The following is a 25,537-nucleotide window of genomic DNA, read 5'->3' on the forward strand; positions in this document are numbered from 1 at the left end:
GGCTTCAACGGCTGTGTTTATCCATAGACATGCTGATAGAAGTATAAATACAGTCGAGAAACGTTGCTCTGTCGTTCTCTTCAGCCAAAGAAGGCGTAAAGGGAAGGAGATAGTTCTCCATATCTAGGCGGATTATCATACCACACAGTTTCTTTCTAGCTTCAAGTGCACGAGCTCGACACACATGGCATGGCTGTTCCAAGCAACTCGCAAGCTCTATGATTCCCGTCATCTTTGAATAGATGATATAGACAGAAATATTTTAAGCCTTTGCCTTCTCGTCCGTTTTCCATCATAGACTAGAGCCCAGCACTGACTGACTCGGAGGCTACAGTGGGATCTCAAAGACTGGCTCCAAAATGATCGCATCACTAGAAGCGCATTGATAGTTAAGATAGCTTTATTGAAGACACTTATGGCTGATGCTTGTCTCTTTGTACAGGCTCTCACCACCTCCTACCAGCCTCCTCGAGCCACCTCTCGATCTGAATCAGGCCTGGGCGGGGCAGAGCTTTGTATCTCTTTCTTTCATATGTCTCATAAATGCCCTGCCGGAGACGCTTTGCCTTGTTGATAGTTATTCTGTTCGCTCCCACCGCCTTTTCCTGTTGGATGAAATGGTTTGCTTTGTCCTCTAGCCCTTTTCTCATCTCCCGTGTAGCTGGCCCATCAGCTTCTTCTGCCAAACACAACCCACACTTGCATCTGAAACCCCAAGTTCTCTGTAAAGAAGCCCTTCTCACATCGTAGTCAGTAGATTCATCGTAGCTCTGTAATATTTCCTCGCCCGCGACAATCCGACGCGTAGCACGGACAATCATCAAGTCGCCAATGTAGTCCTTTTTAGCGTTGGGGATGCAAGAATGGTTCATGTAGGATGCCCTTATCCAAAGACCCGTACTGGCGTTGCTGATGTCTTCATCCTCGGTTTGTTGACCAGGGCCAAAGGCGTTTCGCTGAATGATGTCGTGGATCTGAAAGGTGTCAACCACAGGCTCATTGTCGACTTCAACCAACTTCTTGCCAAGGCCCGAGTAGTCCCCAAAGAGGTCCAAGACTCTCTCAATCTGGGACGGATTGTTGAGGAGTTTTTCCACAACTACCTTGTGTAAACCAGAAGGAAACACCCTGATCTCAGCATCATCTCGAGTGTCACACGTCAAGGAAGAAAATGCCTCAGGCTCGTAACTCCAGACGACGCAAAACGCCTTCTCGCACATGATGATCTCGTTGAGCTCAATGTCACGAGTTGCAAATAGTCCTCTGCCCGCTCCAGGACTGGCTTTGACCTCAGTATCACCATAAAAACTGGCAACGTCTGGTCTGCCTTGATCCTTGGAGAGGCTTCTGACAATCCTGGCCATCTCGTAGGTTCCCGTAGATTGCTCCTGGAGCCGCGCTTTGATCCTCCGCACGTTGAGTTTGGCATGACTATCAGGCTGGAGTTTCTCTTGCTGCTCAAAGAAATATTTGGCACAGTCGAAATCGCCGAGGGAATATGCTGCCAGGCCAGCTCTGTCGTAAGCCTTTGCATCAAGAGCCTTGTCTGCTCCATCGGTAAGAGAGCATGTAGCATCGGTCCTGGCCTCGTCAAATCGTTTCAGGAGAAGGTTGACATGGGATCGGTTTCGATAGAGGTCTTTGATCAGGGTATCTGTTGCGTCGTCACTCTGGTATAGTCCTTCGGTATAATAGGCGTGTGCTCGCGCAAAGCTCTTCTTCTTGAGAGCTGTATTGCCCATCTCCTTGCACTTTTCTGGAGGCTTGGTTTGATTTGCAGCAGTGTGACGTCTCTGTCGCCACGATTCTGGGCTCTCACTGAGCAAAGTGACAATGAGGTCGGAAGGATGATCGACTCGGATGGTCCGGTCCCCTTGGTGGTTCAAAGTATAGTAGGGCTCCTTCACCAGCAGCTCGGAGCACATGTCGAGGACGTCTCGCCCATTTTTCGACTTGTGCAAGAAGACTTCAAGCCGTTCCACCTCGTTAGGAGACTCTCCCTGAACAACGGCCCAGGATGAAGCCTCCAGCTCGGCAACTGGAGATACGCGCCGCAGAGCAAGGACACATCCACGATGATGTGATTCCATCTTTAAGTCGGAAATTTTCATGTGCTTGAGATTTTGCAGTTTGGCGGTGCAGGGTGGATATGGGCGGCCGACATCATATGCCAGCATGGTCTCTTTGCTCTTGGGTGCTCCTAGACCAAACGCCGCTGATGAGAGGTCCTGCATCAGGGACGCTGAAGTCGCTTGCTGGATTAAAGCATGGGTATCCATCGTTTCCCATGGCTGGTCAGTCTGTTGTTCGAGTTTCTTGAGGCGATCCCGGACGGTGTTTTGCACTCGGTGAGACTCTTCACGGGTCATGAAGAGAGTGTTGTTGCCAGACATGTCGGAAAGCAAGAAGTGTGACAGAATAGAGATTGGTGTAGGAAGAGATGGCCCTCGAGGACATGCTAGCGGAGGATATGGATGCATATCGCCATTTGCCAAGGAACCCTTTCACTTTTATCGACAGCTTGGAGTCAATGGGGTCTTGTCCTTGAGTGAACATTCCCTTTACGGACAAAGTGACAGGGTCTACAATCGCCGTGTGAATCATACCGAAAGGGATCAACAATCTATCAAGCGCAACTCGATGGAGCTGGCAGGCTAGACCCCTGTAAGACTACAAATTCGGATAGTGTGACATAAGCACGAGGTTCCATCAGCCTGGCGGTTTGTGTACTATGATAGTCGGGTTCTATTCTTCGTTAATGAGATCAAATGAGAAGGTTGCCGTACGCCTTTGTCGACCCGTGGCCATTGTTGAAGACCTATGCGACCGTCTCAGGTCCCTATTTCCTTCCGAAAAAACTCTTTCAGCCCAAGAAAGCTCTATAACTTGATCATAGAAATGATAAATACGTATTTGGCCATCACTTCATCATGTCTCGCCGTATATTTCAAGAGGCACAGTCCACCCAATCAAGTCTCTGTGTTTCCGAGCAATCCAATCAGGGCCCTTGATGCCCTTGATTGCAGTATCAACCTCGGTCGGTGCTGACATCTCCACAAGTTCTGACTCCTCGGCAGTTCCAGAGCCAATCAGCGAGAGAAGTTTCCGAGCAACCCAATAGAACTTGGAGAGGCAAATCGTTTGGTAACAGGTAGGCAAGGGCAAGTTGGTCGGATTGGGTGTGTCTAGTGTTTACAGTATCACGAAAGGTTCCGTCGTTTGAGCCAATAAAGGAAAGCAGACCGGCGTTTCCCTGGAATGGGTGATGATCGAATGGTGTTGTAAGCCATCAGACTGTACACTACGTGTGCTGAATAAAGGTTGCACTTACGGTACCAAGGAATTGATGGGCACACCTCAGCTGTCTTTCGACTTGCCTTATCTTTTTTCTCATTCGTGTACAATACAGAAACTTCTTTGACTTGTTGCGCCTAAATTGTGTTGTCGTCATAGACTTGCCGCAGAAACGTCATCGATGACCTACACCACCGTCATCGCCGACAACCCCCGATAAACCTTCGTGCAGCTTGAGAAAAAGTCAAGTCGTTGGTGTTAACATAGCAAGGAGTGATTCCTTGAGATATTGGCAAAATTGGAATGGAAGTTTATTCAAAGAAGTGGAATTGTAGTAACCCTGATAAAAAGTACAATAAGCGTCAAACTTGTGCGGATTATTCTTCATCTACTTCACGTATATCCATTCCTTCTACTTTCCGGAGTTGATTGATTGCACCTACGGTGAGGGGCCTGGGAGATGCGAGTTTAGTTGACCATTGAGCTGGGAATCTTCATAGTTATTTTGAGTACTCACGGCGGCATCATCATGGGTGGGATCGAGTGAGTGGATGGAATATCACGAATGTCGGCCCCGGTGTCATCTTGGATGATTCTGCAGAGGAAAGGTTAACACCCTCACCTCAGTGGGTATCGTGTTGGAAATACTTCTCGATCTTATCATGCGAGTTGAAATACACACCAGCGTCCGAATAGTGGACCACAACGGGCTTTGAGGTGAGGCTTGTTAGCTCTGATCTATTTGGAAATGATAGGTGATGCTTTGCACGTACCTTTCGATCAGACATGACTTCGGTATTGTTTGGGCACAAGGGGGAAGACTTCATTTGGTTCTGGGATTCATCGGGTTACATGGCTGGCTGTCAAGGGATATTTATCGTGGGTCAGTAGCACTGACAACAAAATTGCGCCCTGGTACAGTACTAGCTTTACTTGCACAAGTGAAGACAGTGACGTGATGGTGGCATCTTCTGAACGGTCGGCATTGGTGGGTGAGGTAATTCTACTATACGCTCAAAATAAACATTAATCCAACTACTAGTGACTTATGCCAAGTCGGCACGTGGCAAAATTAGAGTCATCCTCGGCTAAGGAAGTTGAAGGCCTGAATTTCTACCGTTCTGGCATGGTTAAAAGCATACATAATGTCTTCACTATTCAGCTCCGCCTGATCGCGGAAGCAGACAGAGCGGGCAGTTTTGGGTCAGAAAAACTGACAGAATCTTTAGTCTGTATGAATACTCCAAAGTAAGAATCCTGTCTATTCTAGAGATAGATCAGAGATCTCTGAGTTGGGTTTTGCCTGGGTTGCCATTCCGAGCTTTCCGTTCCTGTCTTCCTGAACCCTGCTTCGATCGGGTTCCTTAGATGCCTTTGGATGGACTAATCCCCACTGGCTGGGCATGGAAACACATCTGCGAGTGCTTCTTGACCTCTGAATGCGAGAATCTCACGTGAAACCTTCCACTTCTCCAAGACATCATCCCTCCCTGCAAGCACACGAGTTCACATCCAAGCATGAACCCCGCTCGAAGGATTGGATTTTGATAAGACAACCGTGATTGGGGGAACACAACATGAAGTGTAGTGCGGGGACGGGTCTCGCTTGTTGATTCTTGGCAGCTTCTAGCACGCAATGTAGGATGCGTGCGACTATTCTTGGCAATAATGTCGGCTTAGCCCCGACCGCCTATCAATCCTAACTCGGATGCGGGAATAATGCCTCGCTTATGCCTTGAGTGGTCGGGTCATGACGGACACTTGAGAGGTCCCTGGCTGTTATCTCTACCTACGTTCACCGTTGCTTTCGCTTTTTTGCCCTGCAGCCGGACATTGAACATTTCGCCATGGCAGACGCGCAAAACCCCAATTTGCAAGACGCGGTGGAAGAAGATGCCAATACGAGTGCTGAAAACGAGCGGTCGCTGACAGTTCGGGCAAACCACCAGAGCGAGAATACTCGATCTTGGCTGAGGTATCCGTTCCTAGCAGCAGGGATCGCTCTATTCCTTGGCCCCTTTTCATTCTTCTGGCCTCGAGAGGGCCCTATCGATCCCACAGACTATGTTGAGCGCACAAAGCGTGTCTTGAAGACCACACCGTACGACACTACTTCGCGTCATCTGGTTCTCGCTAACAGTCGACCAGGCTAATCGACGGTCACAATGACCTCCCCTGGCAACTGAGAATTGAGCTACACAACCGCATCTACGATGGTCGCGTGGATCTTAGCAAGAAGCTTCTGGGTCACACTGATATCCAGAGAATGCGGCAAGGCATGGTTGGAGGGCAATTCTGGAGCGTATACGTGGACTGTGATACTCAGCAACAGCACTTTGAAGATCCGTCTGTGCGTATCCCCCCATGAACTTGTGAGCTGGAGATTGCTAACAGTTCGCCTCCAGTGGGTTGTGAGGGACACTTTGGAGCAGATCGACGTGACCAGACGATTTGTCAATGAGCACCCTGAGCATCTCCAATACTGCGATACTCCCGCTTGTGCTCGAGAAGCTTTCAAGTCAGGCCGCATCTCTAGTATGATCGGCATCGAAGGAGGCCACCAAGTTGGTGGAAGCATTGGAGCCATTCGTCAAATGTTCAACCTTGGTGCTCGGTACATCACTCTCACCCACAACTGCGATAACGCCTTCGGAACGTCTGCTTCGACAGTGGCGGCTGGAGGTGCTGACCAAGGTCTTTTTAAGCTTGGGTACGACGCGGTTAAAGAGATGAACCGCCTTGGTATGATGGTCGACCTATCGCACGTCTCACACCAGACCATGCGAGATGTCTTAGGCGTCACAAGAGCTCCAGTCATCTTCTCGCACTCTGGAGCTTACGCTGTCGAACCTCACCTTCGTCATGCCCCTGATGATGTGCTACGGCTCGTCAAGCAGAACGGAGGGATAGTGATGGCTGTTTTTGTGAACAGGTTCCTCAACATGAAGAACCCAGACCAGGCCACGATTCACGACGTGGTTGATCATATTCTTCACATCGCCGAGGTTTGCGGCTGGGAATGCGTGGGCATAGGAAGCGACTTTTCAGGCACTCCCTTTGTCCCAATCGGTCTCGAAGACGTTTCCAAGTTCCCTGATTTGATTCAACTCTTGATGGAGAGGGGAGCTACAGACCAACAGATTCGACTACTGGCTGGAGAGAATATTCTACGCGTTTGGGAAAGAATCGAGCAACGGGCCAAGGAGCTCCAGGCTGGTGGAGAGAAACCTATCGAGGCTGAATATGAAGGACGAAACTGGCACAAGGGGATGAAGAACTCGCCCTGGATGCTTCGGAGAAGTCGAGAGGAAGCTCTTATCAACGGTGCAGCTGACCAACCTTACATGTTCAATGTTGATAGCGAGGGGAAGCATAATCCTGTGGTGAAGCAAGTCTAGTCAGGATCACTCTTTTCCAGTTCTCAATGAAGCTTGATTGCCACTATCATCTTGTCGTCAACATCTGTCCAAAGTCGTAAAAATAGCGAGTCTTTTCTAATGACAATAAGATTCCCCATCCGCACAGGATATCACGCAGTTGTGTCGGGCATGGTCCGACATTCCTGTGCAGATTGCGTGCTTGACGCCAGAACTCGAGACGGCTGCGTCTGGACTGGAGCAAGCCTAGCGACGGAGATAACCTGGCAATAAAGATTGATGCCTTTTCACGATCAAATCTCAACAAGGGGGCCCTATGATTTGTCTGAGACGGAAGATAGTGGAGTATGACGAGAAAGGGACGATGCCATCAAGATGGCCCATTATGATGTGCTCCGTGCCTAAGCGGTCTATGGCCTTGGCAGAGATAACCCCCGCAGTTGATTCCAAAGACTTTGTCGAATAACTCTTGCTCGTGCATCGATGACAAATGCCATTGTTCCAAGAGGAGGCTAATCCCTGATGCCCTAGCCTCTGTTCTGGTACACGGCCCATTCCGACGTCGCGCCTCGATGCAGGACATGGAGATGGCGTAATTCGAATGAATACTCTCCAAGCTGTAACCGATGATATCTCACTCTCGGTAAACTTGTTCTGTTTCTTTAAAACACTAAACTCATCACGGTGTGGGTGAAGCTGGCGTCTGTTTGCACCATCGTCAACATGAAATTCATTGAGTACTTTCTGCCAAAGGAGCTAAACCTCCTGGCCCTTTTGGGATACGCAATTGCTGTTCCAGTCATTGTATTGCTGGCTTATCTCGTACAGAACGAATTTACTCGCCACTCCAGCCGTATTAAGCACCTGCCCGGCCCTCGAGGCTGGCCTGTGGTAGGGAATCTTTTTCAGGTACGATCTCTGATACAGTCTCAGAACATCCACCAGCTAAAGAAGAAAGCATCGTGATGAGATCCCCGCCGAGACCTACCGGAGATGGGCCCAGAAGTATGGCCCAGTCTTTCAGATCCAGCTGGGCAACACAACAGGCGTCGTCGTCAACACAGTGGACGCCGCAAAGAAACTCTTTATCGGGCAAAGAAACGCCATGAATTCTCGACCGACTTTTCATGTGTTCCATGGAAAGGTCAGTAAGGCCGTCACCAGCATTGGAACCAGTCCATGGGATGAGTCCTGCAAGCGGCGAAGAAAGCTAGCGGCAGCCGGCTTGAATCGTCCTCGCGTGGAAAGCTATGCGCCTATTCTCAACCTAGAGTCTCGAGAGTTTCTCAGGGACTTGTACAATGAGTCTAAGGACGGATCTGTCGAGATCGACTTTCGCCAAGCTGTCACGCGATTCTCGCTGAACTTAAGTTTAACGTTGAACTACGGAACTCGAGTCTCGAATGTCAAGTCCCTGCATGATGACCCCTTGCTTGCAGAGATCCTGTACGTCGAATCCGAAATCTCAAAGTTTCGGGACACTTCCAAGAACTATGCCAACTACATCCCACTGCTAAGGTACTGGGAGCCCATTGCGTCGTTCCTGAGTCTCACCAGCGCGCCAAAATCTCACGCAGCCGACATTGGACGAAGACGACTTGAGTACAATGACGTCTTACTCAACAAGCTGAAGGATGAAGTTGAACGGGGTGAGGATAAACCTTGTATCCAGGGTGCCGTACTCAGGGAACCAGAGTCTGCAACATTGACTCGTGAAGAGCTGATCAGTGTGAGCCTGAGTATGATGGCAGTGGGTTCGCCCTTCCGAAAATACTTGATGTTAACTAACAATTCGAAGGGTGCTGATTCAAATCAGCCTACCATAGCATGGGCAATTCTACTACTAGCTCACCGTCCAGATATCCAGGAAAAGGCATACCAGGCGATTAAAGAAGCGGACGTCTTGAATCTACCTTCAAACGCATATGCATCATCGAAGGTGGAATATATCGATGCTTTGACAAAGGAGATTGCTAGATATTTCGTCGTCCTGAAGCTGGCTTTGCCCAAGGCGACTTACACCGATGCGACCTGGGGGTCAGCCACGATTCCACCGAACACGCTTGTATTCTTAAACAGTTGGGCTTGTAACAGAGGTGAGATGCAGATGCTAGTTGCAAAAGAAATCACGACTAACAATCACAGATCCTGAACTTTTCACCGACCCAGAAGTCTTTGCACCAGAGCGCTGGCTTCCAGGCTCTTCAGACTACGCGGCTCACCAATTCGCATTCGGCATCGGTGGGAGAATGTGTGTAGCGTCACTGCTCGCCCACCGTGCTCTGTATACAGTCTTTTTGCACCTTGTCGCCCGGTTCCAGATATTTCCGGCCAGTGGGACGACTGATGACGAGATTGATCCGCTCAAAGGCTTGAAGGGTCGTTCTTTTGTAGCAACGCCGAGAGGTTTCCGGGCACGATTTGTGCCTCGAGAAGGGCAGGAGTTGGAAACCTGGCTACGAAAGCCAGACGGGGATGCATAGATTATTCTCTCAAGTATATTAAATCAAGCCCTTGGGCTCCACGTGATTATCTATCACTCGGGTATATCAATACCCCATCGAGTATAAACTCATTGTGCCCGGTAACTCCTCTTGGAGGCGTCATTGATGCCAACAATAGTATCTCAGGCTATTCCACCACACTCCGATCACATAGTTACATCATTCTTCTCCAGATCTCTTCAACACACTTCTCACCTCTTTCACCAGTGGCTTTCCTCCACATCCTTTCCCCTGAGCTCACAGCCATTGTCTTCCTCATTGATCCTAACCTCTAGTCCCATCAGAACATCCACCTAGTCGGGTAAAATTGGTGGCGCAGGGGCGCTGGGAAGCTCACTCAGGGAGAGAGCCCCGTATGGCCAAGGCTCATTCCGGTTGCGTTGAACCTCAGTGATAGACTTGTTACTCGCATCCTTTTGGGGGTCATCTTCTCGCTTTACGGCAATCTTGAGCGTATACGGAGATTCGTTGAGTTGCAGTGCCAGCAATGCTGATGTCGGCGCTGCTTCCTCAAAGAAGCCTGGCGTCTTCGTTTCCGTATCTCTCTGATGCTCAAACGCTCTCCTCGCATACTCAGTCGCTCTCAATGTCCGCGACGGCCAGTCAAATACTGGACAGCTCGGCGCTGAGTATGTCTCCCTCGCTATAGCATCCTGCCTTGACGGCCATTCAGTTGATGGTTTTTGAGTTGCAAGAGTCTTGCGAAATGCCACCCTCAGCTCCGAGGGCGTGATGTCCTCACCGACGGCAACGGTTTGTTGATGCGGTGGGAGTGTGAGCTCGATAGATTCCAGCTCTGGCGGAGTCTGGTCGAACAAACAAAGCACAATATCCGACTCTAACATTCGCTGCACCAAGATTGGGGCCTTGGGCATGCTTTCATCTTCACCTGTAATGTTCTCCCTTGCAAATGTTGCCTTCACCTTCAGGTCAGGGAACTGCACCAGCACTTGAGAGCGTAGCAGAAAGCCGTATTTGGGCATTTGCTGACAGTAGCCAAGCTTTTCGCGTGGCGTGGCCAGACAAGCATCGATGCTGTTCTTGAGTGCAGTTCGGGCGTAGTCACGATCTAGCTCACCCACCCAGTTGTTTCCCAGACTCAAAGCACCGTCTACCATGGCCCGCGTCCAGTTCTCATCAATGTAAAAGAAGCGAAGCGACTCAGGTGGCAGGTAAGACGCGTCTGGAATAAGGTAGTGTGCCGGAATATGAGCAAGGTGCAATTTGTCAAGAACCCAGTTGTAGACTTGCTGAAAGTCGGTGTTGTTGGGTACCTCGTGGCTTTTGTACGGTGCGCCTTTCTCAAACATAACTTCTGGGACAGGATCTCTCTTCCAATGGTTTTTTGATGGAGCCATTGATTGCTTGGCATGGAGATCGTCGTCGATGTCGCCTAACCCTGACACGAGGCGTCCAATGCCGGCCATCGCATCATCACGAGACTTGTACGCTCCCAGATGACGATCAACATCCTTCTTGCCCCCATCCACCGCCTTGCTCTGGATAAGGGCTCGGATGCGTGAGAGGGCGGCAGTAAAGGCGGCGTCGCCCAGCCCTAGGCTTTTACCAAGCTGCCAGGCCGAGGAATATGAGAGGTCCATGAGCGAAAGGTCCGGATCCAAGATTTGAAGATCAGAGCCAAGGTTGTTTTGAGGCTTGACGTTGTACTCGACTGGGGTCGGTACCAGAGGTCCACGGTAGATGGCGGCTGTTAGTTCGCCTGTGACGGTTCTGTATCGCACGAGGGTATAGCCGTCTTGTTGCCGTTTTGCGATAACATCTCCCATCGAGGTGCGTCTCCCTGCACCCTTCGAATGTAAAGTTCCTTGCGTTGGTGTAGAGTGTAAAAGTTGAAGGCCAGACTTGTCGAAAATTCTCAGTGCCGTCATCTCATTGGAGGAGCCTGCAGGAAGTGAAGTGTACGACCAGCTGTACAAGCTTGTCATGAGCACATGAGGCTTGACTTTGGTCATGTCAAGGTTCTCAAGGTTCTCGATAGACACGAGATGAGCAAACATGGGCACAGGCACTGTCGTGTCGAGCGGACCGGTGCGGTGAGAGACAATGATGCTGAACAGACCGGATTCGCCATCAACAGATGATGTCATGCCATCAGTAGCCACCTTTCGAACATGTGAGAGGTACTGAAATTGATCAACCTGACAGACCCCGTTCTCATCAGCAAAGAGCTGTCCAAACAGCTCCCCGGGAATGCAGATAGCTGCCGTGTTATCCTTGACTTCCCGCGCGTCTGGACTCATCATGAGATTGGTTACGCTGTCATTGTCCCTCATACTGCTTTTCATATCGCCGATCCGAGCGACAGGAAAGCTGAAGCCTAGATTCTCGTTCGCCTCGACGCCAGAGAACTTGGTGATGCTTTCAAGGGTCGTCGGATCGACCTGAAGCTCTTCGACTGTGAAGGTGATGAGAGCTACCCACGGAATGCGCCCTTTCTGCTCATCACCTTTGGAAGTGGTGCTAGTCCTGCTTGCCGCCCACTTCCACGGGAAATCAGGATCCTTCAGGACGACATGAGGTAGCGTCTTGGGTAGCGTGCCGTGGCCCGGCGTTGGGGATACAAAGTCAAGGTTGGATGCTGGTAGGCTGTAGTGAGGAGCGACAACTTCAAAGTCTCGTGATGATTCTGTCCCAACTTCCTTGACCCTCCTCCTGTCTTCCTTTGGAGCGGGCGTTGCATCGAGCTCTTGACTGACATTGATGGTGTGGGCAGTGTGGCTAACAGACCGACCGTCTGACAGACCGTCTGACAGACCATCTTCAGACCGCAGACCGACCGACCGGCAATTGTCATCAGACCGACAGACCGAAGCTGCTGGTCGGATTGGGTGGTCTGAGTTGGTCTGGGTTAGGGGCTTCCAGGGCTCCCATTGGCCGACTCAGCCTTAACGCACCCGTACCACCCCCACTCTTTTGCGGGTCGGAGTTCGCAGTGCCAAATTAAGTGGGGCATGGCAAAGGTAGCCAATGAGGGCATCAGTTAATCAGACCTAGACCGACCAGGTTGCTAACCCAGACAGACCTAGACCGACAGACCGGGAGCCCCGACAAACCCAGACCGACAGACCGAAAGGGCCGGTCTAGGTCTGTCGGTCTGTTAGCCACACTGGGTGTGGGCGCCACCCTGTAGTGAGGGCTGGGAATGAGATCGAAACACGGCCTCGCCAGGAAGGAGGTCAGGAAGAGTCCCATTGATGAGACGTTCCTCGTGTCGAACAGTCAGATATCGATATGGGGGATCCATCTTAATGCCTGGTAGAGGTTTGTGTGTCGAATGTTGAGAGAAGTGGCGGAGAAGGTATATGGCTCACAGGTCTCTGGGCGCATCCCGTCAAAGGTTAAAATCTTTATCGAACTCGAAATAGTTGAGAAAGTGAACCTAAGTGCGGTCTAGCTTTCACTAGGCAACGCCACATCAGATAGTGCCAGCTGAACTTGGCGTGCTGCAGGCGCGTCTCATAGACATTGCCACTGAATGAGGCAATAGCTCCGTGACCCCAGTCCAGGTTCTTGATCTACTGATGCAATATGCTTTGTCAGTGCTCAAGATGGTTAAGACAAGACGCTCCAACTGGGCCACCAAGTTCAGGCGGAACATTTGTCTACCTCAACCTCACGCAGCATCATCGCTCTGCCATTTCGGTATCAATTGTCTTCATTTGCGAATTGGGCTTCCACATTGTCCACGGCCTACTTGCAACCATGTCGGGTCCAATAACTGTCTTCTTGACCCCAGTCAAAGTCGACGCGACGCCTTTGTCTTCAACGCCCCGGTCTGCGCTGGCAAAGACAAGGGCGGCCAACACACTTCCAACATCGCACCCATCACGCTGTTCAATTACAGCTTTCTATGTCTCAACATACGTTACCTATAGAGGGACATCACAACCTACCTTCGTCGAATTGCACAACACCTGGCTCTGCCGGTCAGTCTCATTTCACTGACCTGGGCAATATCCTTCCACGGCGGCATCGCCAGGGATTTTGACACTTGTATCGACTTTCTCGTCATCTTTCACGCTCTCCACTTCACTACCAGAAGTGTCCTTGCCGTCGGTGGGCGCTACACTATGGACATGTGGGTGGTCACTATTTGCATTGCAGCCGAACCCTCGGCCACGCTGCCTATATCCGGATCACCGTGCGGGGATCTAGTGCACGTACTCTTGAGTTGCTTTCGGATTTCGATGTCAAGATCGGGAATAAAGATTCCAAGCCAGAGCATTTGGATTTGCTCAAGTTCCTGGCCCTTTCTTGGATCTCCCAAAGCTGCGACCAGATTCGACATCGGTGATCACGCGCATGCAGACTCTCTTGGACCACAAGCAGCTCGATCACATTTCTCCTGACGTACGAGTCCGGTCTAGTGCCACAGACAAGACAAGAATAACAAAAGTAAGACGCCGAAAAATGCAGTCTATTGTGAGAGCAGGTGTGATGATCGTGGGGTTCCCTGAGGGATAAACCGGTCGTGCTTGGTTTATGTTGGCAGAGGGGATGCTGGCGTTGTCTTGAACAGGGTGTAGTCACGTCTGGTAATATGCTCAAAGGTATTGAGTGTAACCAAGTTGTATTGATAGCTGAGGTAGCTGGTACATGAGAAAGTGCAAGTGAGCGTGTCCTATATACATGTGGTGGCTCACGGTGAGTCGTGAGCCGTGTCGTGAGTCTTGTTTTACGACTCACGGTACGTTCCTGCCTTCTGGTCGTGAGTCGCTGGGCGATTGGCTGTTCTTATGGGGCCCACGTGAACATGGCGGTTACCATAACTGGTGCCGTGACAGATTCGCAATGATTCCCTCGGCTGCGTGGTGTGAAGGAAATGGCTGATTAATTAGGCTTTAAACTTCGTCAAGCGATAGTCAGACCTTAAGATGCTTCTTTTTTTCGGAAATACGACTACCAGAGAGCTATTATCCGGAAGTGGTTTACACTTGTGGCGAACACAATCGAGGTGTTATATGGCATTAGGGATCATCTCAAGAACCTCGGCCATAGACCATTCTTCCGCCAGGGCATATATTGCCCGCAGCGCCTTTGAACTCCACGCACACCATGGCGTTTTCATGGCCTCCAAAGCTTCAACACACGTGGCGAGGCCTCGCATAGCCTGCTGCCGATAGGGATTACTCTCTGGCTTCAGGTCTATAAGATGTATGGTAGCAGCTGTGAATGCTACATGCACAGTAACCATACCAGCGAAACGCTGCATGCATATTAGTTTAGATGAAGTAAAATATTTGCGGGAATCAACGTACAAACGTATAATTCTGCTTGTAGATTCCCAGCAGCTTTGATACCTCTGATGCTGCAGCACGACAATCCTTCCTATGGGGGCTTTCCCAACAGACCGATGTTGGGTCACTCTCGGAGATATTTGGATATTGCTGCAGAAGTGGTCGATGTAGTAAGATTATGTTGACATGGTACTGCATGCTGTGACATCCAGATTAGTCATTGCATTGGTACAAATCTGCGCCTGAACTTGCTGGAGCTGGTAAATGTGGGCAGGAGCTGATGTCCGTAGCGTCGATGGCAGTCGGAGGTGGCTTGGTAGATTGACGTAGTATGCACGCAACTCAACATCGGTTTTTCCAACGATGTTTTCAATGTCCTTTTGTGATAAACCGCTGTTTGGAGCATAACTAACGCGTGTTAACGGGAGAGGATGAGCAAGATGGAATTTGCGCACATTTGATCCATAGCCTCGGATGCTATCGATAAGCATTCTGCAATGAAATGTGCAGTCGAGACAATACGGCTCTGTAATACTGGGAGGGAATTATCTTGCGTTAAGCCTGGGATTTGGACCCAGGCCTCATATTCAGCGTCATGATCTAAGCTTGGTTTAGGACAGGTAGACTGGGATTTCCTAGTGCAACCGGGTCTGCCTAGCGCGATGGAGAAAAGCCTAAGACAGTCAGCCGTGATATGTATCCTCTAGATGGAATCGAAAGAGCTCACTTGTCAACGGTATAGCATCCCCACCATGTGACCTTTCTAACTTCTGCTTCATCTTGGCTGATAAGCCCGGAGGCAACCCATTGGGAACAATCGATATGGAGTCCCAGGCTCAGCGCCATGCGCGCCGCATTTCCTAGGATGAGTCAATGGTTTTTGAGCGCAATAGACCTTATCGCAAGATTGACATTACCGCAGTATAGCCAACCCAACGCTTCTTGATTGTCTGACAAGGCTCTGATGGCCATCAACGCCGCTGCTTGGACTGTGGCAACAGTAGGCGCTTGGCTCTCGTATAGCAGTAATATCTTTGCCTGTTCAAAGAGGGCATATCCGGCAGTGCTGGGGTCGTTGGGGACCGCACGCAGTTCGCGACGATCCGAGTATCGAGCAGCAAGGGCAAAGATGGCTGAAAGAAGCGATGGAGTACAGTACCGGCCATAGGTCCTGCTATGAAAAGCTCTGGAGAAGGCTCCCTTATGAACGATGTAGTTCCAAGGATTCTGCCAGGTCCAGTAGAGTTCGAGCAAATGCTCCTGGAGCTCCGTCGACAGCGGCATGTCCTTCCCCAAGCACCCCACAGCGGCGAGGCCTTGTCGTTGCATTGAGACGGTAGATTCCATCGTGACATAACCCAGACTGCCGTGTAAGAGATGGAAGTTACATTGAGACCCAAAATAGTGCAACTGTCCGTCATCACCAACATTCAGGCGGCCCAGCAAGCCCGTCACCATAGATGTCAAGTCTCGGCCGTCTGGTTGGTTCGCGTCACCGAAATGCATCGTTACGGTGGCTTCTTCGTTGTCGAGCGTACTCTTTGTCAGTTGCGCCTCATTCTGTGCGTCCAGTCGTTCCTCTAAGCAGCGTATGCGTGCTTCCAAAGCTTGAACATAACCCTTGCTTGGGGGCCTTTGTCCCGGTTACTTGCTGGGCGTTTCATGGCCAACGTTACAGAATCAACTAACTTGCGCTTGTTCTCGGTAAAATTGTACTCGCAGGCCACGCCTTTGGTTGTGCATGAGTTACAAATAGGCAGTGCGCCATCGCACTACAAGACATGTTATCATGGAATGGCCAACCTGTGATGTGATGACCTACACGTATCCGCTTTTTGCGGCAAGGTAGACAAGCTACAGATACTCTCTGCCTCGACCTTGGCTCGCAAGGCTCCGAGTGATCGGGCGGAGGTCGCTGTGCCGAAGACATAGAACTGTTTTTGTTTTCGTCAATAATCCAGGGATGAATAATTGATGATGATGTGAGGTGGGGTCGAGCATCAAGAATTTCTAGACTTGGTATATAAGCAGGCTCTAGCACGTGTGCTCCGGCTAGGCACTACCCGGAGTGTCACATAATCACCACTAGGTTCGTGTGAGTGGATACGAGGCTCATATCTTGGGGTCGCGTATCCGGTTTCACATCCAACTCGTCGCATCAAGGATTCCAGTCCTAACGATATGAGCTTAAATAGCTCTGCCCAAACACATGGCTGTTCAGTTTCTTTTGTTTAGATAACTCTCATCAATTGACTGGTGCTATCAATGGTCCCTGGGGAGCCAATTATCTGACACGGAGTTTATGTGGTGCGGCATCTTCATCGGAGGGACCCGTGAATCATTCCTGAGAGCAGGTTTTCGCCATAGCAAGCCTAGTCCACCCTGATGCAGATCTTGCCAACGTGCTGTCCGCTAACCATGTATTCCAGAGCAGCGATGACTTCATCTCTCGTAAACCCAAACTCTTTCTCCACGGGAACCTTTAGGTTCTTGGATGCCACGAACCGTGCAACATCTTCCAAGTGCTGCTTAGATCCTACCATGATCCCGCGTACCACCGCTCCCTTGGACAAAGCAAGGGCTGCCACGTCAGGCATTTCCTCCTGCGGGCACGAAGAGAGAAAGCCAATCACGGCGATAGATCCGCCATAAGCCACCGCACTGATGCTCTGCTTGATGGTCCCGGCACCGCCGTTCTCAAAGATAAAATCCGCACCGCGACCGTTGGTGATTCCGAGAACCTCTTGCGACCAATCAGGAGTCGATTGATAGTTGATGACGAAATCAGCGCCATAAGTCTCTTGGACATGTTTGAGTTTGGCATCTGACGAGGAAGTAATGATTGTGATGGCGCCAGCTGCCTTGGCCAGCATGAGACCAGTGGTGGAAACACCTCCGGTGCCTATGGAGCAGAATGGGTTAGGCACCGTCCCTTTCAACTCGCGCCTGGCGACTTACCGAGGAATAGAACTGTCTGGCCAGGCTTGAGAGCGACATTGCCATATAACGCGTTCCATGCGGTCGTTCCTGTGCAGACGAGAGCAGATAGCTGTGCATAGCTCAGCTGCGTATCCGACGGTACCTTGACGAGGGCAGAACTAGGCAATGCTATGAATTGCCGGAGCACGCCATCATAGCAGCCGCCTAGGCTATGGTGCCAGTCCTGCATGGGCCCATACAAGGTGTTAAGGTCGAAGGAAGCGATAACTTTATCTCCCTTGGAGAATCCTTCGACTCGATCTCCGACACTGACGACGTCACCGGACAAGTCAGAGCAGGGTATGACGTTGTCCTTGACGGGGAAAGGATATTTTCCTGTGGCGACGGCAAAGTCGCGGAAGTTGAGGGCGACGTTTCGGATCCGGATGAGGACTTCTTGAGAAGCAGGCTTGGGCACCGGCTCGGTGTTGACTTCGAGGTCATGGATAGAGTTGCGCTTGGGGAGACGGAAGACTTTCTGAGTAGCCATGGTTAAGAAGCTGCTGCTGTAAGCGTTGATGTGAAATCTGTTAAGATGAAGCGATGCAAATGTACTAATGTCGTTGGGTTGAAGGGGGATGTGCCGCGACTATATAGCAATTGAAGGATCTTATGATTACGGTATCCCCCCACCCTGGAGAAGTACTACCCGGGGCGGCAGGTCAGCAATTAAAGGAGGCGCTATTCTCCTTTCGCCTAAATAAAGAAACTACAACTAAAAAAGAGACGAAAAATTCGGCTGGAACCAGAGCGCTAGTCATGGTTTCCTTGAGGTACTCGCACGTGTTGTCAAGGATGCAGTCGATGAGCGGTTGAGTGAGCGCTGTGAACTTGTCACCGCCAGCCAAGTAGTTGATGTTGGTGGAATTGATCACTCCTGACTTGTAGTTGTCGTACTGGACTGAGCAGTTGGCCTGCGTGATGTTCTCGAAGACGTGTCTATACTGTGGAAACCAACGCTGGAACTGATCGACCGACGAGCCCTTCAATTGATCAGTCGACGCTGCAGCGTTGACGAGATTCATATTGATTATACACAGCGAGAGACATAGAAGGATGCATGTTCTTGGATGATGTAGAGGCATGGCAAAGATGACTAAGAAGCGATAAGGTTGGAGAAAGCTGAGTGTAAGGGAGCAGGTTGCACGATTTCAAGAGCCGAGGAGAGAAGCAACTCGGTAATTAACTTCGCGAGAGCAAACAAGGATTACGAGTTCATGTCAAGTGATACAAGGATGGAAGCCTAGCTACAAAAGCAAATGAGATATCCGGGTTGGGAAAATGCGTCAATTTCGAGACATTGGTAACAACGGGGCGTCAAGAGGCGCCAAGCAACGACTGGGCAAGACAGCAACGAGTGAGGCTTGGCCAGAGTGGGTTTCCACGTTCGGAGGTTGGCCCCCATGAGGAACTGGCTTGTTGCAGAGAATCAGTGCCACAGCTCAATTAACTCACTATGATATTGGGAATAGTAATCGCGGGACTAAGTATGGAAGTTGTCGATGTCGCAATATCTTGGGTGGATTAATAATAGCAACCCCACTCGCCACATGTCTGCGGGAATAAAACATGCCCTTGGACACGATCTCAAGGCTTCACTCTTGATTATCTTCTCTGCCCATCTCTCCGACTATCATAATGGCCTCAGCTTTCGAGATCAATAACCTCTTCAACGTCAATGGCCTTATCGCCGTTGTGACAGGAGGCGGGAGCGGTAAGTTCATCCATTTGCACTGGATGTCGTCACTGACACTCGATAGGCATTGGCCTCATGATATCTCAGGCCCTGGAAGCCAATGGTGCAATTGTCTATATCATCGGGCGAAGAAAGGAGGTCCTAGAGAGTGCGGTCAGCACTGCGGTATGCTGCCCTTGTTGAACTGACTGCTGGGACAAAGGCAACTGACACAGAGCAGAAGCATGGAAACATTCATCCCATTCAAGGCGACATAACAAACAAGAAAGATCTTGAGCGTGCAGTGTCCGAGATTGAATCGAGCCACGGCTACGTCAATGTTGTCATTGCTAATGCCGGTATTGGAGGTCCCTCTCTTACCAAGCTGCCGTCCAACCCCAGCATCTCAGAGTTCCGCAACTATGTCTGGGGCTGGGATACCAAGGATCTCAGCGACACCTTTACCATCAATACTGTTGGAGTGCTTAACACAGTGTTTGCCTTCCTTGAACTACTCGATGCGGGCAACAAGAAAGGGAATCTCAAGCAGAGAAGCCAAGTCATCGCCACCAGCAGTATTGGTGGCTTCAACCGATCACCCGCTCTGGGATATGCCTATGGGGGTTCCAAGGCCGCAGTTACACACATTTTCAAGCAGCTCTCCACTTCTCTGGGGCAGTTCAACATTCGTGCCAACGTCATCGCACCGGGATGTAAGTTGTCTGCAGATGCAGCTTCCAAGTAATCGTCTAGATCAAATTTTGACTGTGAATTCCCAGTTTACCCCAGCGAGATGACAACGGAAGCAATCGAATACCGGAAAACGGCCGGCTGGCCCAAATCTGTTGTTCCCGAGGAACGGCCGGGAGATGAGGAGGATATCGCAGGTGCTATTCTGTTTTTGGTCAGCCGAGCTGGTGCATACATTAACGGAAATGTGCTTGTGACGGACGGTGGCCGACTTGGAGTCGTTCCAGCCTCCTACTAGACATGGCTTTTGTTTTTCTAGTATTTCCACCCTTGTAATGAGGCGACCCCAATCGCAAGAACGACATTCATTAGAAACTCAATGCGGGAGAACATTTGCTGGTTCATCTTCTGGGAGCGGAACGCGCGGTACGAGAGTCGTATACTCCAACTATCAATATTTATCATGGGAGCCAGTGCGGCAATAGGCTCCAAGGCTAGGGAGCTTCGTATAGTCCAAGACCTCTTTCTACCGCCAGGAGCCACTCTGCTGTTGCTTCCATGGGAAAGGATGGATTAGACGGGCTAGTGTTTTTCGACAATGAAACTTGGAAAGCAAGAGAGCATCAGGGTGTCTCGGGAATTCTAGCGGAGAAACAATCTGGCATAACTAAAAATGAGGGCAAAGGATGCTAAAATATCATAATTATTACAGTATAAACAGTCTCGGCGACTAAACCTTGACATGAATCAATTAACTTCAAGACTTAGTTGCACAGAACACTGCTATCAAGATCGGGTCTTGCACTTCAAGGGGTGGCATTGCCCCAAATACGCTCATAGTGATAGACGGCCGAATACATCCAGGAAGAGCAACCCCTGATTCACCTACCTGGCTGTAAGGTCGGTGCGCGTGGACTTGAACAGGAGATCTTAACAGAGATAGTTATGATCAACCTCGGTTTGAGTAAATAGGGGGCTAGTACCGACAGGACGGGCCACAAGGGTACCTAAACCCAACCTCGCAGGGGTTTACTCGAGATCGAGGACGGCGTTTACGAAATTTGCAGGAAACCGAACCGCCGACAGCACGTCACAAACAAATGAGAGCCGATTATGTAAAACACAGCCCCTCACCAGTTCCCAGCATCGCGTCCCTCGACCCCAGTTTCAAACGCAAGATGGTGGCCTCACCACGAGTCGCTTAAGCACAGAATCACATTACAGGGCCCCAGAAGGCCACTGCAGATAAGCCCAGTACTTGATCGGCTGCATGGATCCTCCAAGCCAAGCTCGCCCGGCAGTCTCGGATTTTTCAGCTCAGGAGGGGGTGAGGTAGCATACGAGCTCTTTCGTTTCACGAGCCTCGCGTGCGGATGTGATCAACGGATCTAGCTAGCGCTCATTAATTTGCGGGCTGGAGTGTCTTGCGATTGGGCGTCTTGTCTCGGCACAGGACCGCGTTTGCAGCCATGATCTGATGGTCAAGAACTCCGCGCTTGCCGAGAGCGTGGCGCAAGTGGCTCAGGGAACATGATATGATCAGCCACGTCGGGAACCTGATTGCCTCTCTTGACGGTATTCGAGTAACCTGAGTGTGGCTTTGAATCATCAGGTTTTGGTGATGGCGTAAATTCTCGTTCTTCGCATTTTGAACTCGTACAATGATACCTATCTTCTCGCTCTATGAACCCATTTTCCTACCTAGCATCCATACTTTTTTCTTAAATCTACCTGAAAATTGGTGCCCAGATTGTTATCCCAAAACTCCTGCCCGTTGACGTTGTAGCGAATGCAGAGAAATATGGGCTTCGATTCTATGTTCACGGTCTCTGTTAGCCTGATGCTGAATATGAATCGATCATATTTGCCCATCTGCCCGGGCACAGGGCAGCAATGCACCGCCGTGGTCTCGGAAGTCGTTGTCCAGTAGTCCAAGGTGAAGCGGCAAATGACCGACTTCTCGAAAGCCAGGTTTGCCACTATGACCGAACCCAAGATGTGCTTGTTGTCATGTGAGAGATACAGCCTCTCGAGTCGGACTGGCATGGAATCCCTATCCAGGGAATTCCGAGGAAAGTTGGGTGTGAAAAGCTGCCACTCAAAAAGGTCCTCGTCGTTGTCTGCGTAGAATGGGTACTCATTCGCCTCGAGATGGCCAATGACTGGCGAAGAGCCTGCGCTGACGGCGAGAGGGCGATCGGCCTTGCGGAAGTAACAAACGTGGTTCAGTTTCGTGTCGAAGTGGACCGTCTTTGAAAAACTAGGCATGCTAGAGCTTCGATGATGGCGCGGGCGAAGGGCGGGACGGACCCGTTCACTGGACTCGCTGCGAGGCCTTTGGAGCCTCTCTCCAGGACCCTGAGTGGTGCTCGTCTCTTGGCATGATGGCGATTCGTTACCAACTTTGCCCCTGTCGTCGAGGGACCCTGTGCCTGGACTGGTCTTCTTCGTAGGGGCAAATGGTGGCGATGATTCGCCGCCCAAGTCTTGGTTCGACGCCTTTGCCACTTCCGGTGATTCCTTTGGCTGCCTCTCCAGAGCTTCGGGAGCCGTCTTGTTTTCGTTGCCGTTACCAGCATCGTCTCGCTCTCGGTATTCGACCAGGGCAGGTGATCTCACTCGCATGCCCGAGGACCCCGTGACCATAATGCTTGGCTCCGCGCCCAACCCCGTTAGAGTTAAAATGCCCGCCGTCGTATTGTGGAGTGGCTGTGCGTAATTTGCTTGGCGAGAATGCGAGGTCGGTAGCCGGTAGTGTTTGAAAGACGGAGAGCCGGGTCGTAAGGGGTGATCCAGAGTGAGGCCGTAGCAAGAGGTTGAGGAAGTAGAAGAGCGATGCATTTTGTGACAGCACGTGTGGTCGTCTGGATCTAGTAATCCGCTGTCAAGAAATCTTTCGTTTCTGCGTTCTCGGAACGAAGGCCGAATCTGATGTGGTGAGTCGATTTTGGAGGCCGGGGGAAGCGAGCTTTGTCCTGGGGGTTTTCTAAGAATCTCAGGCCAGATAAGGAGGTATCATTTATGACTGAGATGAAATCAGGCTCGTCATGGCGGGAGTAAGCGAAGGGTATCGGTGACAGTCGTCGTGGAGGAAGAGAAGGTTGAGGTAGCCAAGACGGGTGTGATGCGGGGAGCGGCTCTTAATGAGCACCACGGCCACCAAGTTAGTTCACTGGCCACTCTAGACCCAGATGAGATATTATCTCTAGCCAAACTATACAACTAAAAGCCCCTCATGGAATGGATCTAAAGATCTGCCGCGGACCCGTGGAGTCCCTTGTCAGATCACAGCACTCTTGACGACTTGCAGCTAGCGTTGGTTGGCATCCGTCACTTCTCGCCCACCACGATAACTCTCCATCGTGCGACTTTCATGCCAATGGCATCAGAAGACGGGAGCAGGTGCCTCAGGTTGTCGATCCGCAGGCACAAATGACGTTGGGGGAGAACCTGGAATGCCCTTCATGATCTGATGAACGCATGCAGGGATAGAGAGCAAGTGATTGGACAGAGTGGGCAGTCCCAGTGGATCTTCAATGTCAACTTTTTCCCCGAAGCCCTTGGGTTGCAGCAGCCGTTGGTGGCGTTCGTCACGGGCGTCTTAACGCGGCGGCCAAGAGTCGAGACCCTTGGCGCCATTGGCATGGGGGATCAGTTCATTGCCCATGTTTCAGGGCATCTGCAGTGGACAATTCCCATATCGGAACATGGGGGATAGCGCGTCGTAGATACCGCAAATGCCGAGTCCCTTGAGGCGATCGCCAGCAGCCATGTGGCGGGTGGTGAATGTAACGGTTGACGCCAACTCTTATCGTTCCTGGCACGCTCTTATCAACACCGAGACACCCATTCTCGACCTTGACTTCTTTCAACATTAAAGTTCAGAAGAAATCAAGAATGGCGCAAGGGCCAAGTGATATGAAGCCATTCGCCATCCGACCCGACGCAACATCTTCAGCTGTCCATGCAAAATCACGAGAGATTCCCACATCCAGTCTCGAAACAGCATGCTCTCCTCTCCATCATTGATAAAGGGTGTCCAGTCCCATCCCTGCACAAACAAGCATTCGTTGTTCCATCATGACGCATCCTGCATGTGACGCGTTGGAGCTAACATTTTTTCGACGTGAACCCATCGAACCATCCCTCGGTCAGCACATGTCACTGGCGGGACGCCACCAATCCGACGCTTGGTAGTTTTCTCGAGACAACGATAAGCGATTGACTTCGGGCAGGATGACAAAGCTCTCCGGCACGTCTATCAATCACTCGACGGCATCATTGATGTACGCTTGTAGTTGTTGATAAGCCCGCTTCCCTGGTGGTGGTGTCGAAGAAGGGGAAATAGGCACAGCCTTCAATCATATATCTCAAAAGGCCTGCATACCCCTGCTCGCATGATCAGAAGCAGTGAAGAAGGTGGACGCGAACCCTTCCAACCCCTCAATATCCATCAAGCAAGAGGCATCCAGCAATCTCACCTAGGCGTAGTGGTCTGACACAAATCATCAGCGCACTCCTAGAGAGAAAGGGGACAATTAAGCGTGCCAGGTAGAATAGCCTCTATGGTCATTGGCAATATCGCGGATCGCTCAGATGTGACCTATTTTCCAGAAGATTTCCACATATTGGAAGCGAGGGATATTCCAATGAATCATCGTAATCCCCGTAGGACTTGTAGCGCCTCATTCTGCCGATACCCGAGATGCAATCCCGAATTAAATACGGAGTACCTGTGGCGTAAATCGGCTACTCAGCTGCATGTGTTGTTAGCTGAAGAACTCCCGCCCCTGTTAGTTGACAGGCTACATATTCTCTCGTCAGTTTATCACCTAACCACATTTTCAAGACTACAATTACATGTGTCTATTTCTCAACAGAGGGCTATTTGTACTTTTTCTGAGAGTCTGTAACGTATTGTTTTGCCGATGGCTTGGCTCGAAGGACAGAGGCTCTCACCCCTCCATGAATGATCGGATTGTTATTCGCGTTCACGAACCCAGCTAAGCAATGCATGGAGCAACTGACAACTAGAAAGTGTTTCTCCAGCACTGTTTCAATAGGAATCCAATCGGCTCGTCAATCGAGGTGGGAGACGAGTCATCGATCTCCTATCTGTTGCCGGTGCTACCCTGTAGCAAAACAAGATCTGTCAAGTGTAATTCGTTGCGCTTGCTATAGAGCAATTAAGAGGACGCGAATCGTTTATTAAGAGCTCCTTTAGCGGCCATTCTTAAGATCGTTGTAATTGTGACAACCCTTGAGGGATCCAATTTGACGTTTGAGCTTTTGTTTTACGTAGTTGTTCATGCACACTTTTTACAAGCTCAGGTTATAAGATCCCTTATTTCACCCACACGCTCTTCTTTTCATATTTTACCTCCCTTCTCACCTTCCTCCTATTTTACTAAATGAGAATTTGGCTTATTCAATCATGTATATTCTTATTTAAGTCTACTTTGGTCACTTTTTATTGCAGAGCGAGGTTGAAGGTCTCTTTAGGTGAGGCCGTCCATAATGTGATTGGCCCGTGTTTATCTTATCGGACTCCAGCAGTGGTGCTTATCGCAAAGAATGATGGGCCGTTGACCCTGAGCCATGCGACTGATTGGCGCTAAAGTGTTGGCTCCGCTTACCAAACCAAAAATTGCCCTGGAACATCATCTCCTGTGGCCCGCTTGGCGTCTGACACCTCAACAACACATCAACCTGAGCGTCTGGGCCTCGGCAATGAATCAAGGCGCATCATTAGATTCGTAC

General features: G+C 50.5%; 7 protein-coding genes across 7 annotated transcripts; 3 read left to right on the plus strand and 4 right to left on the minus strand.

Moving 5' to 3' along the window:
- Window positions 1-446: 446 nt before the first annotated feature.
- MRS44_015135 (uncharacterized protein) lies at window positions 447-2,393 on the minus strand (the record flags this gene model as incomplete). The annotated part of the gene is made up of 1 exon (XM_046282651.1): window positions 447-2,393. One exon carries the CDS (start codon window positions 2,391-2,393, stop codon window positions 447-449), a length of 1,947 nt encoding a protein of 648 aa, XP_046126076.1.
- Window positions 2,394-5,141: 2,748 nt separating this feature from the next.
- On the plus strand, window positions 5,142-6,692 carry MRS44_015136 (uncharacterized protein; the record flags this gene model as incomplete). The annotated part of the gene is made up of 3 exons (XM_046284340.2): window positions 5,142-5,395; window positions 5,443-5,644; window positions 5,700-6,692. The coding sequence occupies 3 exons, from the start codon at window positions 5,142-5,144 to the stop codon at window positions 6,690-6,692; spliced, it is 1,449 nt and encodes a 482-aa protein (XP_046126077.1).
- A 702-nt stretch (window positions 6,693-7,394) lies between these two features.
- MRS44_015137 (uncharacterized protein) lies at window positions 7,395-9,154 on the plus strand (the record flags this gene model as incomplete). Its single annotated transcript, XM_065619082.1, has 3 exons — window positions 7,395-7,580; window positions 7,630-8,767; window positions 8,817-9,154. 3 exons carry the CDS (start codon window positions 7,395-7,397, stop codon window positions 9,152-9,154), a joined length of 1,662 nt encoding a protein of 553 aa, XP_065475154.1.
- A 314-nt stretch (window positions 9,155-9,468) lies between these two features.
- On the minus strand, window positions 9,469-13,484 carry MRS44_015138 (uncharacterized protein; the record flags this gene model as incomplete). Its single annotated transcript, XM_065619083.1, has 5 exons — window positions 9,469-12,029; window positions 12,302-12,448; window positions 12,891-13,040; window positions 13,143-13,259; window positions 13,361-13,484. 5 exons carry the CDS (start codon window positions 13,482-13,484, stop codon window positions 9,469-9,471), a joined length of 3,099 nt encoding a protein of 1,032 aa, XP_065475155.1.
- Window positions 13,485-14,153: 669 nt separating this feature from the next.
- Window positions 14,154-18,437, minus strand: MRS44_015139 (uncharacterized protein; the record flags this gene model as incomplete). Its single annotated transcript, XM_065619084.1, has 10 exons — window positions 14,154-14,341; window positions 14,393-14,402; window positions 14,455-14,583; window positions 14,640-14,925; window positions 15,161-15,293; window positions 15,351-16,066; window positions 16,123-16,205; window positions 16,851-17,335; window positions 17,392-17,939; window positions 18,196-18,437. 10 exons carry the CDS (start codon window positions 18,435-18,437, stop codon window positions 14,154-14,156), a joined length of 2,820 nt encoding a protein of 939 aa, XP_065475156.1.
- Window positions 18,438-19,050: 613 nt separating this feature from the next.
- MRS44_015140 (uncharacterized protein) lies at window positions 19,051-20,075 on the plus strand (the record flags this gene model as incomplete). The annotated part of the gene is made up of 4 exons (XM_046272335.2): window positions 19,051-19,126; window positions 19,173-19,273; window positions 19,329-19,800; window positions 19,867-20,075. The coding sequence occupies 4 exons, from the start codon at window positions 19,051-19,053 to the stop codon at window positions 20,073-20,075; spliced, it is 858 nt and encodes a 285-aa protein (XP_046126082.1).
- Window positions 20,076-21,179: 1,104 nt separating this feature from the next.
- MRS44_015141 (uncharacterized protein) lies at window positions 21,180-22,618 on the minus strand (the record flags this gene model as incomplete). Its single annotated transcript, XM_065619085.1, has 2 exons — window positions 21,180-21,458; window positions 21,509-22,618. 2 exons carry the CDS (start codon window positions 22,616-22,618, stop codon window positions 21,180-21,182), a joined length of 1,389 nt encoding a protein of 462 aa, XP_065475157.1.
- Between the last annotated feature and the right edge of the window lie 2,919 nt (window positions 22,619-25,537).

Source organism: Fusarium solani, assembly GCF_023522795.1.
Source record: "Fusarium solani strain SB1 chromosome Unknown bctg00000011, whole genome shotgun sequence".
Taxonomy (NCBI): domain Eukaryota; kingdom Fungi; phylum Ascomycota; class Sordariomycetes; order Hypocreales; family Nectriaceae; genus Fusarium; species Fusarium solani.